The sequence below is a fragment of the Hyperolius riggenbachi genome, chromosome 1 (assembly GCF_040937935.1).
Source record: "Hyperolius riggenbachi isolate aHypRig1 chromosome 1, aHypRig1.pri, whole genome shotgun sequence".
Classification (NCBI taxonomy): domain Eukaryota; kingdom Metazoa; phylum Chordata; class Amphibia; order Anura; family Hyperoliidae; genus Hyperolius; species Hyperolius riggenbachi.
In genome coordinates this window covers 215,319,631-215,337,395 of record NC_090646.1, presented here as the reverse complement: position 1 = coordinate 215,337,395, position 17,765 = coordinate 215,319,631, and the positions used below count along the sequence as shown (strand labels likewise).

Below are 17,765 nucleotides of genomic sequence, written 5' to 3'. Positions count from 1 at the left end.
AGTGCCAACTTTCTACTTTAACTAAATTTGCATATTTCAAATAAAGCAGAAATATGCAAATGTTACTGCAAATCTGCAGTTTATATATAAAGTCAGCGCAGGTCTATAGTTATACAGCTTTCGTCATTTTCTGGTATACAGGGAAGGCGACACCATTTTATTTGAGGTCTTCTATTGACCATTTTATGCGTGCTACTTTTTCGGGGTTCCCAGTGCACGGGCCCCGTATGAGTTTCTTTTATCCTTGTTTTTAAATTGTTTTAGTTATGTAATAAAGACGGTTTACACTTAGATGTGCCGTACATCTTTCATGTCACTATCCTACTGGACTCCTCTTTGGCGAGTCTCTGCAACCTCAGGACATCTACTATATTCCGGAGGAAGTTGGTGTGCAACATCGCTGGTAAAACGACACCATTTGAAAGCTCTGCAGACCATCTATCAATCTCGTTTACAACCTTATAATGTGGGTTGTTGGAATCTGGTAAGCCTTGCTTCTTTACCCTTTTGTTCGAAGATTCTGTATACCAGAAAATGACGAAAGCTGCATTACTATAGACCTGCGCTGACTTTATATATTCATTGCTTGTGTGGACTTTTGGACATTGTCCTTCTCGGCTGCGGTCGCCTTCTGCCTTGGCGCTGACACTTGTTTAAATCTGCAGTTTAACCACTTACCGACCGCCCACTGCACAGGGGTGGCTGGAAAGTGGATCCCGCAAGGACCGCTGCATTTACAATTGGCGGCGGTCCTTGTACGGGCATGGGCGGAGCGATTGCGTCATTCGTGATGCGATCAGCCACCGGCAACTGGCTCCGCCCCCGTTCAGAAGCGCTGGCGGGTTACTAGCACCCGGATCGCCGCATACAAAGTGTATAATACACTTTGTAATGTATACAAAGTGTATTATACAGGCTGCCTCCTGCCCTGGTGGTCCCAGTGTCCGAGGGACCACCAGGGCAGGCTGCAGCCACCCTAGTCTGCACCTAAGCACACCGATTTCCCCCCCCAGCCCCCTGATCACCCACAGCACCCCTCAGACCCCCTGCCCACCCCCCAGAACACTGTTTGCACCCAATCACTCCCTGTCACTATCTGTAAACGCCTTTTTTTATGCCCTAAACTGCCCGCTGCTCCCTCCTGATCATCCCCCACGCCTCAGATTCTCCCCAGACCCCCCCCCCCCCCCGTGTACTGTATGCATCTACCCCCCCTGATCACCCGTCAATCACCCCCTGTCACTGCCACCCATCAGCCCCTAACCTGCCCCTTGCAGGCAATCTGCTCACCCACCCCCACCAATAGATCACCTGCAGATCCGACGTCAGATCACCTCCCAAGTGCATTGTTTACATCTGTTCTCTACCCTAAACACCCACTAATTACCCATCACCCCCTGGTCACTGCTACCCATCAGATTAGACCCCTATCTGCCCCTAGGGAACTCAATCACCCGCCCACACCCTCAGACCCCAGCCCTGATCACCTTGCCAGTGCATTGCTTGCATCTATTCCCCCTCTAATCACACCTTGAGACACCCATTAATCACCTCCTGTCACCCCCCCTAGCACTCCTATCCATCAGATCAGGCCCAATACAACCTGTCATCTAAAAGGCCACCCTGCTTATGACCGGTTCCACAAAATTCACCCCCTCATAGACCACCTGTCATCAAAATTTGCAGATGCTTATACCCCCTGAACAGTCGTTTTGAGAAATTTGGTTTCCAGACTACTCACGGTTTTGGGCCTGTAAAATGCCAGGGCGGTATAGGAACCCCACAAGTGACCCCATTTTAGAAAAAAAGACACCCCAAGGTATTCTGTTAGGTGTATGACAAGTTCATAGAAGATTTTATTTTTTGTCAACAGTTAGCGGAAATTGATTTTTATTTTTTTTCACTAACTTGACAAAAAAAAAAAAAACCTATGAACTCGTCATACACCTAACAGAATACTTTGGGGTGTCTTTTCTAAAATGGGGTCACTTGTGGGGTTCATATACTGCCCTGGCATTTTAGAGGCCCTAAACCATGAGTAGTCTAGAAAACAAATGCCTCAAAATGACCTGTGAATAGGACATTGGGCCTTGGGTTGTCTTCTTTCTAAAATGGGGTCATTAGTGGGGTTCCTATACTGCGCTGGCATTTTAGGGGCCCTAAACCGTGAGTAGTCTTGAAACCAAATGTCGCAAAATGACCTGTAAAATCCTAAAGGTACTCATTGGACTTTGGACCCCGTCGTGCAGTTAGGGTGCAAAAAAGTGCCACACATGTGGTATCACCGTACTCAGTAGAAGTAGTATAATGTGTTTTGGGGTGTATTTTTACACATACCCATGCTGAGTGGGAGAAATAGCTCTGTAAATCGACAATTGTGTGTAGTTAAAAAAAAAAAAAAAAAAAACACAATTGTCATTTACAGAGATTTCTCCCACCCAGCATGTTGTCACTCACTGCTGCTCTGGTCCCCCTCCGTCAGCTAGTACGCATTGCTTACATTTACGCATTCCCGCTGGTGCAGGAACATTAACACATACGTTTACGCGTTAGTGGTTCTATGCGTACATTTTTACGCATGGAACCACTAACGTGTAAATACGTATGTGTTAATGTTCCTGCACCAGCGGGAATGCATAAAAATGTACACAATGCGGCCCGCCGACCCTGAGGTCAGCAAAAACTAAACTAGCTGACGGAGGGGGACCAGAGCAGCAGTGAGTGACTACGACAGCACAGGATGGCTGCATGAGGCTGGTAGAAGCCCCAAGTGAACCTTTTTTTGCCTGATAACTCCTTTAAGCGATGGCTGCCCAGTTTGAATCTTCTGCCATAGGAGGCTTTGGAAGCTTGAGTGCTCTCAAAGGCTGGCAGCTCCATACTGCGCATGCTCACAGTATGGAGCCACCCAACTTCAGGAGCACTCGGGCCCCCAAAGACTTCTGAAGCCTCCTTCAAAGGTTGGGGAGCAATATTTGACCAATTTGTCAAATACAGTGTTCTCCCCAGGACCTATTAAGTGGGCGGGCCGCCCGGCTGTTTTGAAACCCCGCCCGGGTGCTCCAAGGCCCGCCCGCATCACACGCTCATGTGCGCTGCCGTCTCCCCGCATAGAGCGGGTCTCCCTCTGAATATAGCAATCCCTAGTTACGGCTGCGCTGCCCTCCTGGCGCCTGTTATATCTTCAGATCAGCGGCAGCCTCCTTGATGTAGTAGCGCTTGTCCACAGCACCCTGTCCTGCCGCTCTGCTGGAACACTGTGACCCACCTCTACCGCCCGCTTGTGCCCGGCTTCTGATTGCATTACGGCTTCACGCTGAGTGTCTTCACAGCCATGATCGGCTGCGAGGAGAATACACGTGCTGCAGGCAGCCCAAGGGAGCCACTGGCCAGGCCACTGTACGGACGGGGGATGGGTGTACTAGAGGGGACCGGAGGATGTGCTCCCTAGTTCCGGCTGCCGCTCCCCGCCTGTAGAGTTCTCTTCTGTCCGATCGTCAGATCGCTGCCGCAGGGATATGGAAGAGAAGCGATGTGCAGCAATGCGCTATATGATGCAGCGCAGCCGGAACTAGGGAGCACATCCTCCGGTCCCCTCTAGTACACCCATCCCCCGTCCGTACAGTGGCCTGGCCAGTGGCTCCCTTGGGCTGCCTGCAGCACGTGTATACTCCTCGCAGCCGATCATGGCTGTGAAGACACTCAGCGTGAAGCCGTACTGCAATCAGAAGCCGGGCACAAGCGGGCGGTAGAGGTGGGTCGCAGTGTTCCAGCAGAGCGGCAGGACAGGGTGCTGTGGACAAGCGCTACTACATCAAGGAGGCCATTCAACTCATCCTAATCGCGGCTGCCAAAGGGGTGAGCAGGGGGAGGGGGTGACATTGGGAAATGTTAAATAGCTCCCACCTGTCCCTCTTTGGGAGTCCTGTCCCTCTTTCCTCCTCATTTGTCCCTCTTTCAGGCCTATATACCTCTCGACTAAAAATGTGTTTGACTGTAAATTTTATTCCCATACTTTAAATTGATATATCACGAACGGTAAAATGTTACTATGAAACATGAGGAACATGAAGGAAAATGAACCAGGATAAAAAGGACCAGGGTGGTTTGAATTATAAAACAACGTATTTTTCTTATGAAATCTTTATAGTATGCATGAATAGGGTTGTGATGGGGTTGTGGCAGGGGCGTGGCTTAAGTGTCCCTCTTCCTCATCTCAAAAAGTTGGGAGGTATGGTTTTGGGGGGTAGGAAGCGGTGCTAAAGTGCAAGCATACTGGACCAGGGCAGAGGGGTACCCTATACTGCAGGGTGTAATAATCATAGAATGGTTGTGTATTTATAAATAGAATGGTTGTAGTAATGCTGCAATGTATGTGCTGTAATGTAGGGTGATGGGATGGGATCACTAATAAGCTGTAGGTCGGTGCAATAATATGTGGAGTGTGGCGGGTGCTGTAAGGGAGCAACTGAAGTGCAGTGATATGTGGAATGTGATAGTGGTACAGTATTGTATGAAATGTGTCAGAGTGCAATAACCTATGTTATAAGGTAATAGTATTGTTTGAGTTGTCTATTGGGAGATAGGTGGAGCTGCAGTAAAGTATTAGGTGAGAGTAATGGGGGGTGAAGGGACGCATGGTGATAGGGAGTGCAGTAATGCATGGGATGTGATAGGGGTGCAGGGATGAATGTGATGTGATAGGGGGTGCAGGAATGCATGGGCCGTGATAGGGGTTGCAGAGGACGTGATAGGGGGTACAGGGATGTCCTATGCTGTAAGCAGAGTTGCCGGCCCTGCTTTCCCCTGGTTGCAACCCACCCGGCTACCTTTTCATGCCACCCGGCTGGAAAAAAAATTCTGGGGAGAACACTGAAATAGTGCTACACGGAGAGCCAGCGCTGGAACGCAGGTACTGAGAGAGGAGCGAGAAGGCTCTATAGGACCCAGAGCCTTCCCTCAAATATCTGTGTGCCACCCCCTCCAAGTACCCATTCACTTTAACCACTTAAGCCCATCTGGACGAACATTCTCATCCAGATGGGCTGCGCGCACTCCTGCCGCCAGCCCAGCGATCAATGAATGGGATTCTAGATCGAAGCCTCTTATCAGAGACTGCGGTTTTTGTGTGTTACAAAAAGTTATCCGTCCTAATTCTTCCTGGAAGCGTACGATCATTGCTTCCAGGACTTTTTGACTGGCCATCTTGTGGCCAAATAGTAAAACTACACCCACATCTATTTATTAAACAAATACATTATTTTACATTTAAAAGTGAGAGTTTACCATTTTAAAAATAAAAAGTCGGATACTCACCTAAGGAGAAGGAAGGCTCGGTCCTAATGAGCCTTCCCTCTCCTCTCCCGGTCCCGCACAGGATCCCCGTGGCAGTATTCGACCAGTTCGGTCAAATTACTGCCACTTCCGCATGCCGAAGGGAGCTTTCGGAAGCCTTCGGGAACACTTGGGCTCCCGAAGACGGGCCGCTCCATACTACACATGCGCGAGCGCCCTCTATGACACACTCGCGTGTGTAGTATGGAGCGGCCCGTCCCCTCGGAAGCCCGAGTGCTCCCGAAGACCTCCGAAGTCCCTGCAGTGGCGGACGCGAACGGGGAGCCAGCGCAGCACTGAGGGCACCGGGAGAGGAGAGGGAAGGCTCATTAGGACCGAGCCTTCCCTCTCAGGTGAGTATCCGACTTTTATTTTTAAAATGGTAAACACTGGCTTTAAAATTAGCTGTACCTCCCACACCACAAATTATTCAAATAATTTTAATTAAAAAAAATTACAATTAAAAAGTTACTAAAGGGTCAGAACTTTTTAAATATACATGTCAAGAGTATTTATTTATTTTTTTAATTATGGGCTTGTAAATAGTGATGGATGCAAATTGAAAAAAATGCACCTTTACTTCCAAATAAAATATCGGCACCATACATTGTGATAGGGACATAATTTAAATGGTGTAATAAGTGGGACAAATCTATTTACATGTACAGCGCTGCAATTGGCAGCATCGCTGTACTGGGGACAGCTGTGTGACATGGCTGAAGGACTCATGTGCTTTGTTGTGCGGCCCTGCAGCTTTAGGGGGGGGGGGGGGTTTAACACTGCGGTCCTCAAGTGGTTAAGGAACACTGCACATATAGCAGGTGTGGGGGGGCTTTTATAAAAAAAGATAGCTGGCAATTTAAGGGGGTTCATAGGACCCAGAGCCTTCCCCTCTCCATAGTCTTTAAAAGGTTGTACGGATTGGCATATGAATTAGTCATTACCTCCATTTCTCTGATATAAGTGTGAATTTCTTCTGCATAATCAGGCACTTCATTACTACTCAATGGCTTGTCTTCATCTTCCACAATGGACATATCCATTGGCGAATCTATTGAAGTAGAAACACACATGAGGACAAGTGGACACCTTTAAAGTTTCAGGCCATCAGCAATGCTGGGTACACCATGCGTTATCCCACTCGATCGGGATCAATTCGACTATTTCAGACATGCTCGATTATTCAGGCTTCGATTGTTCCTGCCGTCTATATTGCATACTTAAAATGCAAATCGATGGCAGGAACGATCGAAGCCTGAATTGAGCACATCGGAAATAGTCAAATCGATCCCGATCAACCTGTAAATCGAGCGGGAGAACGCATGGTGTGTACCCAGCATAAGACATTGGAATATGATGCAGCAATCTAAATAGAGGAAAGCCTTCTGCTTTACCATAACAGAATAAAATGGCTTTTACATTTTTTGCTATGGTATTTATATCCATCTCACAAGGATCTACAAACTAACAAGTGGTTAGGGCTGGTTCGGACAGATGGCTGGCAGTGGTTTGTTTAGCCGGTGCTAAACGCTTCTCTAGTACCATGCAGAAGTGTTTGGCATTGGTTCCTGTTCCATTTTGAGCCGGGACAAAACCATGAATGCAGCCGATGCTGGAGATTCAATAGAGAAAAAAAAAAACCAACTGTGGCATTTATCTCCAAGCGGGTCCCAATGGATCCCAGCATTAGATGACTGATGCCGGCAGCTGTCTGAACAAGCCAAAAATTCAACCATCGTCCAAAAACAGAATTAGCTTTAGTCTACAATTAGGAGTGTAAGAAAATGACAAAGTATTAGTTTGTAAGCACCCCTAGAGACTGTTCATGACAGTATATACACTATGTAAAAGGGAAGGAGAAAGATGCCAGAGCTATATAAAAATACACAATATCTTTAGGTGGGTAAGCATGCTGATGTTTGCAAGTCTCCTATATCAGAAAACACCCCAATAGCCCTTATGGGTTGGCAGATTGTGCCATTATGCTTAACGCCCCATCTACACGATAAGATTCGATTACGATTCTATTTACGATCAGATTAAATCCAACATGTCCGATCAGGATTTGATTGGCAAAGCAAATTGAATCCCGATTTGACATGTCGGATTTAATCGGATTGTCAGAATCCGAAGAGAGTAGATTAGGCTTTAGGTTTATAGATTACACACCTGTGATGTGTGTCGTGCAATCCCCTTCAGCAACATTGCTGGGGCAGCCTGTACAGACACGCATCAGCTATGTAACAGACGACGTGTACTCTTGAAATGCAATATTAATTTCATTTTAAACACCCCAGTTGCCTGGCTGTCAAGCTGATCTACGGCTTCAGTAGTCCAATTCAAACACTTGAAGTGGTATAGAGATATACTAACCACATTTTGATGCATTTCAGAGATTTCTCCTGACATTCTGACTATGGGACCTTCATGCTGACCTACTATCTGAAGGCTAGAGCCAACGTACATCTATGGCCAGGTTAACTAATGCCAAGTACTTGTGATAAGGGTCTTTGGAAAATGAAAGATCAGACCAATTTTACAACCTTCTGTGTAGTATGAGAGCCATACTCTACACAGTCTATTCTTTTGAGCTGAACGCCCCTTCAGATAAAAATCTTTGCAAGATGCTGCACACAAAGATGCTGTACACATACAACTGATCAGTATCTGCAAAAGACCAGTTCCTGCAAAATGCATTCATAGTCTAGGATATCTGCAGATCTCATACACACCTTGTTTAACAGGCAATCATCTGCAGATCAGACAGACTGCAAGTCTGCAGATCTGAAGATCCATCCAGGTGGATCTGTGTGATACGTTTGTGACATGCCTGTCTAAGTATGGATCCTTTAATGCATGGGATTACTGTTCACGTATATTTTAACTGTGTATTCTTTGTCTAGTACTGGATGAGTTCATTTGGTTCATCACAGCAACTTGAGACGCTGTAATTGCTGTATTTTCTGCCCTCGTGCAGAGTAAGAACAATGAATTGCTGTGCAATAAGTTACATTTGCTCACATTTCTTGTCCACAAAGCAACATGTTCTTGCCCTTGGGTAGAAGAAAAACCATGTTCTGTTTACACGCTGGAGTGGCAACATATGGTCTTTCTGCGCTTGCGCAGTGAAAGCATGTTGTGATCACGCACTGAAGTAGCAACATGTGGTCTTTCTGCGCTTGCGCGGAATAAGATCATGTTGTGATCACGCGCTGAAGCAGCAGCATGTGTTCTTTCTGTGCTTGCATGAAAGAAACCTATTCTGATTAGCTGCTTATGCTCTTAGGCGGTTATGACGATTCTGTCTGTTAAAGGCAGGGGGAAACACTGACTTCAGGATCTTTCCAGATGATCAGCAGACATGCTGTTCGTGTAGGTTTCAGTTGTTTCCCCTTCGAGGTCGCTGAGGTCCCCCCGATTCTCCCTGGGTGAGGTCTACAACAGCTTGGTAACGTGTTGATGCATACGTCTAATTACTCAAACTAACTATGATTCTGCAGGCTTAGATAATATTGTAACAGGATTGTAGGACTAAATAAACTGAGGTGTATACATGTTTTGCAGCAATTTTGTTTATTCCCATCTTTGAATGATGAGCAAAGTTAGAGGGTTTAAAAACCCTATTAGGCAAAACAATCTGATCTGCAGATGAATGTCCGTTAAACAAGGTGTGTATGAGATCTTGTATTGGAATTTGAAGTGTTGCGCCACTAGTGGCAGCAGCTAAATCTGATTAAGGTTATCCCAATTCCTCAAAATGAACAGTCATATATAAATATCAGATAGCGCTATTTGGAGTAATGTTGTGGACTTTATAGCCTCAATATTGAAAAATCATAATACTGATTATTTAAAATCATAGAATTTATATAATTTGCATAACTTTAATGAACCTGCAATAGGTAAATATACTCATAAGATTAAAATTGATTGTGTATAAATATACAAATAAAAAAGTATAAATAAATAGCTCTCAAAAAATGTAAATAGACAATAAAAGTCAATTGATCACTAGTGTAGTTCTATGTTTTTAAATAATCAGTATTATGATTTTTCAATATTGAGGCTATAAAGTCCACAACATTACTCCAAATAGCGCTATCTGATATTTATATGTGTATGAGATCTGCAGATAGACCATGAATGCATTTTTCAGGAACAGATCTTTTGCAGATACTGATATGTTGCATGTGAGCAGCATCTTGGAAAGATTTTTATTTTATAGGGAGTTCAGCTCAACAGAACAGTGTAAAGTATGCTTTCATACTACATGGAAGGGGGTAAAATTAGTCTGATCTGGCCTTTTCTAAAGACTTATCTCAAGTGTGTATGCAGCATAACACCATTATACAAAAAGGTGCCGGGACAGCAAAAATCCAATTCTAAACATTCTGTGGATTTCAAATACACTAATCCCCTTTGGAAGTTGAAGTGTCTACGGAAACAGCTCTTTATAAACCCACACACATACCTGAAATGCCTAGAAAAAAAAAAAAAAAAAAAAAAAAAGCATACCTGGGGCTTCCTCCAGCCTGATCAGTCCCTCGCCATCCTCTGCTACAGGTCCCAGTAATTCAAGCAGTCAGCACAGGCACAGTCCAGCCACGTGTGCACACTATGCCCCTTGTGGCCAGATTACCGAGAGCCGTAGCGGAGGATCCAGGATGATGACAGCGAGGGACAGATCAGCCTGAAGGGAGCTGGCGGAAGCCCCACATATGTATAAATTTCTCCTTTTGGGCCATCCCAAGTTCACTTTAGTCAGCTGAGGCTGCTAATAATGACCGCCTCAGCCAATAATTGAGCAAGTGTACAGCAGCCCCTGACCAGTAATCCTCCAGATCAACTCAGTCAAGCAATGGCCAATACCCTTGTTCTCACCGATTGTCCCATGACATCACACCTGTGGTTTTCAGTAGGCCCTCCACCTCCCCTTATTACAATAGGACATGTCAGCTGCATGTCTGTACAGCCTTGGCCAATGTCACCAGAAAGATCGGGTCCTGAACCCTCTCATGCAACATCAAACCAGCATGTGTACAAGCAATAAGACATTCTACTAATCTGTCAGAAGTCGATAAAGAATCGCACACCACCGTTGAGGTGCTCGACCGGTATGCAATACAAGAAAATCCAGAAGGTTCGTACACTCAATGAACCAAGTTCAAGATTTTATTCCGATATCGTGACACAGATCCACTCCATACAACAAGTAGCTTCGGGGCCCAATGGGGTCCCCTTTGTCAAGGTAACAAGCGTTACCATTCTGTAACCTTGACAGAGGGGACCCCACGGGGCCCCGAAACGACTCGGTGTATGGAGTGGATCTGTGTCACAATATTCGAATAAAATATTGAACTTGGTTCATTGAGTGTGCGGACCTTCTGGATTTTCTTGATCTGTCAGAAGGGTGGTCCAAATGAATAGTTTTATATAATGCTCCTTGAAATGCCAAGCATGTCAGGTGCACTCAACCAGACATGGTTCTAGGTTTTGCTACTATAATGTTGCAATGAACTCAATCTAAGTTTTAACCACAGCAGGTCATATTCTAGACCAGTACAGCTGTCCAGTGCATCTTACCATAGCTTGTAGGTATAGGGATTTCTAAAGGTTCCAGTGGTTTCCGTTGTCCCAGAGAAATTACAACTTTATTCAGCTGTTTCAAATGTTCATCTTGCAAAGTCTTCTTAATGAGTGGCTGTTTCCTAAAGTTCACACAGTCTGGTTCATCCACATGGATTGTAAAAGTAGGCTGCTTGGTGGCAGCTTTTCCAGCAGGTAGGTTACCATAGTTCTCATCATTAATGCCCAAATGACTGCTTGAAGCAAGTGCCTTAGAGAATAAGGAGAGAACAATTAGCCCAATATCACCATGAGATTTCTACACTAAAATCCCTTTATAGGGAACAAGTGACCTAACCAAGTAGTTAACCGTTTCAGAATGTCACATACATTGTATATTCATAAATGCACAGCAGGACCTGGGGACAATCTACTATAGACTACTGTATTACATAAAGACATATGTAAAATTGGTCATTTCACTGGCCAATAGCCATTTTACAGAAAAGGGTTTGCTCGCAACAAGATTGAGGGCCACCTGTTTAAGGTCAATACTAAACCTTTAGTAGAAGTACATATAAAAATACGTTTAAATAAAGCCAGGGACAATTGAGCACATGCACAGCAAGCACATGTTTGCTGCATAACATAGGGGTTTGCCTTGCAATCTAGGGCAGGGGTACCCATTAGGCAGACATTTTCCATTCTGTATATACAAGTGCTACTAAAATTGTATATAGGTATATTACGACTTGCTAATTTTTTTAAGTTGCTCACAAGCCAAGTGTGGGCACTTCTGGTCTAGGGCCTAGAGATCAACCTGTGGGTCACTGCTGTTAACTAGAGACTACAGGCAGTGTGGGAGTCAAGAAAGCAGGGTAGAACGGCAGGTTATCAATTTAATCCAACTTGACCACAAAGAGCATATTGTGAATCTGTAGACATGCTAAAAAAAAACATCCAGATTAGGCATGACAAGCCTGAGCGACTACAAGGCTATTGAAGAATGGTGGATGGAAATCGGCGGGCCCCAGCTATGCAGAATGGCGCACCCTGATGCCTCCCATAGCAGATGGAGTGCAGGCAGGACGTGACCCCTGTACCTGCCATGGTGTACTGATCAGTGAAAGAGGCCCACAAGCCACCATCAGCCCGCGGCCTCCCGCTCTGCAGACATACCGAGACCTGCTGCTGCTGCTGCTTCGCTCCTCTGCCGTGCGCCGTCCGGGGCCCCCGGTTGTCGTGCAGGACCCCCAGCACGGTGCGGCCTCCCACATTGTGCTTTCTGGGCTGCACGTTCTCCTGGTTCTCGTCCCGCAGCACGTACTGAGACATGGCACGCTGCAGCTCCAGGGGTGGGGGAGCCTGTGTCCGGACGCGGAGTAAGCAGGAGGGTCGCTGACACCGGAGCTCAGCCTCGCTCAGATCCCCGCTATCCGTTCCTGTACTCGTCCGCCGTGATCTCCAAGCCCGACAATCGTATCTCTGCGCGCTACTGTGGCGGCATCAGCTTTCTCAATTCAAGTAGCCCGCGACTATTGAATCCAGCCAATCACAGGGCTTCGCGGGTCAACGTCATCCTGGCTACGGCAGCCTGGAAGGAAAATGCTAATACAAAGAATGCGAGATCAGCTGACTGTAACGTCAGCGCTGTCTATCTGCATGTCCTTAGTATTTTTTATATTACATGTTATATCAGTGTTTCTCAGCTTTAGAAAATGCGGTGTTTATTAGGCACTGCCTATTCTGTGTTCATGCATGCATACGTCGCTGCTGGTAACAAGCTCGGATTCTGAATATGTGCTTTTACAATAAGTCTATTGTTTCAAAAACCACATTTCCCACAGTAGGTTTCAGGAGGCACACTTGACATAACAGTGAGCTAAGGCATCCTTTCCACAAACTGTTGAGCTGTGTGCTCAGCAAGCAGTTACCAGGCAGAAGTAAGTAGTTATCATGCAGCAACGAGCAGTTACTAGGCAGCAGTAAGCAGTTGAGAGAGTTTGAGAGGCATTTCACTGCCTCTCAAGCGGTCCGTGGAAAAGAGGCCTTAAGGCCCCGTTCACACTGCACGCGTTTCCAGCCGCATTTTGGAAACGCGTGCAGGAGACAGACACGCATGACATCAGACAGTGCACTGAGTGCACTGTCTGATGTTCAGTTGTTCACACTGCATGCGTTCCGGACCTGTGCGGTCCGGGAACGCATGCTGCACGCATTTTTTGTAAAAACGCGTGGCTGTCCCATTCACTTTTCAGTGATGGGATCAGCCACGCAACGCACACAAACGCGGATGGCGTGCGTTCGTACGCGTTGTGGTCCGAATGCGTGGCCGTCCGCGTTTGTGATGTGAACGGGGCCTAAAGCTAATGTAACCGATTTTTTTTTTAAAAGACCGATACTCACCTAAGGAGAGGGAAGGCTCGGTCCTAATGAGCCATCCCTCTCCTCTCCCGGTGCCCCTGGTGCTGCGCTGACTCCTCCGTTCGTATCCCCCGCCGAGGGGACTTCGGGAGCTGAGTCCTCCCGAAGACAGGCGGCACACGCGCGAGTGCGACACAGAGGGCGCGTGCGCAGTGTAGAGCGGCCCGTCTTCGGGAGCACTCAGGCTCCCGAAGCATTTCCGAAGCCTCCCTTCGGCCGGGAGACAGCGGTATTTGACCGAAACGGTCGAATACCGCTACGGGGAAGCCAGGACAGCAGCGTGCACCGGGAGAGGAGAGGGAATGCTCAATGGGACCCAGAGCCACCCTCTCCTTAGATGAGTATCTGACTTTTTTTTTTTTAAACGGTTCCCATTAGCTTTAAGCAATGTTTAGTGATAGTTTCAGGTAACAGTCCAGAAATGGTTGACACAAGCATGTGGGCGCTACTCAGCTGTCTGGTGAGAAGCCTGTTCTGTTCTATGGAGAGAGGAGGTAGCACTGCACAAGCCAGTGGCAAAGCTAAGGAGCTATAGGTCCTGGGGCAAGTTTTGCATTGATGATTATTACCAGCACAGGGCCGATAAAGAGTTACTACTGCAGTTCTGGGAGGGCCTCTTGAGGTCGCAACCTCTGCACCCACAATTGCTACGCCACTTGCATGAGCAACAGCAGAAGCACCATCACATCAGTAGTTACTGATCCAGAATGATCACTAAAAATCTCAACAACTTACAGAGAAAGTGTGAAAGTCAGCAGATCAAAATATATGTAGTAAAACCTCGATTGGTGAAGGTAAAATTCCTACACTGCTTTCATTTTATTGTTATTCCATCACCAATACTTAAAGGTAATATCCAAGCTGGGAAAAAAAATGACACCTACTTACCCGGGGCTTCCTCTAGCCCCTAGCAGCCGCTTGCCCCTTGCCGCAGCTCTGCTCTCAGCCGCTGGCTCCTGGTCCCCGACGGTGCAGAGGCCGACCTCGCGAGGTCGTCCTTTACTGCGCCTGCGCCGCTGTGAATCACACGCATATGGTGTGGAGTGTACTGCACAGGCGCAGTAGTTCTGCACCTGCTCAGTACACTCCACACCACGTGCGAGTGATTGACAGCGGCGCAGGCGCAGTAAAGGATAACCTGGCAAGGTCGGCCTCTGCCCCGTCGGGGACCAGGAGCCAGCGGCTGAGAGTAGAGCTGCGGCAAGGGACATAAAGGGTGCTAGGGGCTGGAGGAAGCCCTGGGTAAGTAGGTGTCGTTTATTTCCCAGCTCGGATATTCCTTTTAAGGCCTCGTTCATATCATTTAGCGCAGATGGCTGTATGATCGCACGCCATCTGCACAACTATGAGCTGCTCTGTAGATCTGCGCAGGGCTGCAGAGTCGAGAAGTCGGAGCAATTTTGGGCACTTGGAGTCGGAGTCGTTGATTTCATAAACTGAGGAGTCGGAGTCGGATGATTTTTGTACAAAATCCACAGCCCTGTTAAGTATTAGACTAAGGAGTTGGAGTCGAGGAGTCGGAGCCATTTTGGGTACCCGGAGTTGGAGTCAGAGTCGTGGTTTCATAAACTGAGGAGTCTGAGGTGGAGTCGGAAGATTTTTGTACCGACTCCACAGCCCTCATCTGCGCTGCGATTCCTGAAAATGCATGCAGCAGTGCAATAGCGCATCGCACTGCTGCACAGCGCATATCATGGGAACGGTAGAAGGGCTGTCTATACCCTTCTACCGTTCTTGCGTGTTGCACACTATGGGCTTGATTCACAAAGCGGTGCTAACCTACTTAGCACGTGTAAAGTCTTTAGACGCGCTAACCAGGGTGCTAAGTAGGTTAGCACCGGATTTCTCAATCAGATCGCGTGCTAACTTTGCGCCCGCAAAGTTTTACGCGCGCTTAGTTTTACGCGCGCTAAGTCCCATAGGCTTTAATGGGCACTTCACGCGGAGCGCCCTGCGCTCTGTGCAGTACGCGCGTAAAGTTTTACGCGCATAAAGTTTTGCGCGTGTAAAGTTTTATGCGCGAAAAGCTTGTTTAGACGTGCTAAGGGGGTTTTCACAGGCGTGCTAACAGTTAGCACCGCTTTGTAAATCAAGCCCAATGCCTGCTGCAAAAATGCGCACGGCAGTGCGCATAGTCTGAACGAGCCCTAAGGTGTCCACTAACAGTACAATTTTCAGCGAAGAATTACTCAAGCGTTCGGTTAATGCAATCAGATTGGCAGAAAATGAACTTCATTGATGTCCCAAATCAACTATGAACCAAAGATACACAGTAGCAGTACAATTTTCAGCAAAAAATATCACCCAAGCGATTAGATAAATGCGATTGTATTGGAAGAAAATAAACGTTGTGGATCAGATCAGAAATAGTATATTATAATACAATGATTATTTCACCATCAACAAACCAATCTGTACTTCCTATCCATCACAAGTGATTATAAAAATCATTTTTTTTTTATCTACTAAGTTGCCGAACAATCACCATTAGAATAATTCACAGTGGGGACATCAGCGCGGTTTATTTTCTGACAATCCAATTGTATTTATCTGATCGCGCAGGGCGATACTTCGCTGAAAATTGTACCATTAGTGGGCACCTTAATGGCAATCACTCGATGACAATTTAATCGATCATAAAACCGTTTTTTATAATCGCTTGTGATGGCTAGGAAGTACAAATTGAACTCAGCTGCTTCACGAATTCATCTTTTTTCTTGCTCCTCTCCTCCTCCTCTCTGTCAAGCTGTTCATTGGCTGCTAATTAACCACTGGATCCATTTTAAACTCTTAACCCTAAAGACCCATACACACGTCGGACTTTTGCGAACGACGGGTCGTTTGAACGTCCTGTCGTTCAGTTGTCCGCACGCTAAATCGGGCGTGTGTACAGACTGTCGTTCGGGTGATAAGACTGGTCTTGAGCGATCCGCTGGGCGGATTGCTCAAAATCAGTCTTATCACCCGAACTACAGTCTGTACACACGCCCGATTTAGCGTGCGGACTACAGAACGACGGGACGTTCAAACGACCCGTCGTTCGCAAAAGTCCGACGTGTGTATGGGCCTTAACCTACGAAACTCTCCACAATCTCTCTCCCCTGTACATCTCCTCACTAGTCTCCAGATACCACCCTAACCGCAATTAGATCTGCACACAACCTTCTTGTGTTATCTTCTAGAATCACCTCCTCACATTCACGTTTACAAGACTTCTTTCGTGCCTCACCCCTCTGGAATTTCCTTCCAAAACACATCCGTCACTCTCCAACCTTTGAAATCTTTAAAGAGACTCTGAAGTCTCCCTATAATGAGTTTTTTAGTTTAAAAACCTCATTAACATTATAGTCCGACCTAAAACGCCACAGAACCGTGGCTGAAAACCCCCTCGATCACCCCAAACTCACGGGGGTGCACAAAGGCAACTTCCGCATAGAGGCAGCGCAGCTCTGCCTCTATGCACTTCAATCGCCGGCTCTCCCCCGCCCATCTCAGTGTTCCTTCACTGAGAGGGGCGGGGAGGAGGCAGAGATACGCGCTGATTGACGCGCATAGAGGCCGCAGCAAAATCCACGACCAAGAAAGTCGTGGATTTTGCCTGCCCTGTACCCCCGTTACTTTGGGGTGATCAAGGGGGTTTTCAGCTGCGGTTCTGCTGCGTTTTAGGTCGGACTATAATGTTAATGAGGTTTTTAAAATAAAAACCTAATTTTAGGGAGACTTCAGAGTCTCTTTAAGTACTCCCTCAAAACTCACTCACACTGACCACTAACGATTACATTTTTAGCGAAGAACTGTTTGAGCGATCAGATAATTGTGATCGGATTGGCTGAAAATAAACTCCAATGATGTTCCCAACTGACTGCAAATGATTCTTAAAGCGATCGTTCCACTGCAATTTTGTTGATCAGAAAAACAGTTTCTATGATCCGTTGTGATGGATAGAAAGTACAGATTGGTTAGTTGATGGTGAAATAATCTATGTACAGCAAGTTATTTCCGCTCACATTTATTACTCAAATGATTGTTCACTAAAATTGAACCGTTATTGGCCACAGATAGCCTGTTCCCCCTTCAACCTCGGGCCAAGTTTTACTCCTTACCAAATTTAACCGTAAACACTCTGCCTTTAGCTATAAATGTTTACTCCCCCACCTCTTTTGTTTCCTCCCTATTTCTTTACATTGTAAGCTAGCAAAGCCAGGGCTCTCTCATCCTTTTGTGCCTTGGAATTTGCTGTATATGTTTTTATTGTGTTACAATTGTCACTGTAATTACTATGTCTACCAAACCTGTATTATGTACCAGTGTCTATATTTTGTGCATACCACTGTCTGTATTTACTATGTTTCCCATGTTTTTTTCTTACTTTGTACAGTGCCATGGAATATGTTGGCGCTTTATAAATCAATAATAATAATATTCCCACATTTTATTTCTGA

The 17,765-nt window shown here is 46.3% G+C and overlaps 1 protein-coding gene across 1 annotated transcript in view; it reads right to left on the bottom strand.

The window, feature by feature from the left end:
* Positions 1–12,426, bottom strand: part of CCNA2 (cyclin A2) — a 24,215-nt gene extending 11,789 nt beyond the window's left edge. Inside the window, exons 1-3 of the mRNA XM_068280365.1 lie at positions 12,079–12,426; positions 10,918–11,170; positions 6,279–6,385 (exon numbers count right to left, since the gene is read on the bottom strand). Coding sequence (XP_068136466.1) covers positions 6,279–6,385; positions 10,918–11,170; positions 12,079–12,234 — 516 coding nt within the window. The 5' untranslated portion in view covers positions 12,235–12,426. The remainder of the gene's footprint in view (positions 1–6,278; positions 6,386–10,917; positions 11,171–12,078) is intronic.
* Between the last annotated feature and the right edge of the window lie 5,339 nt (positions 12,427–17,765).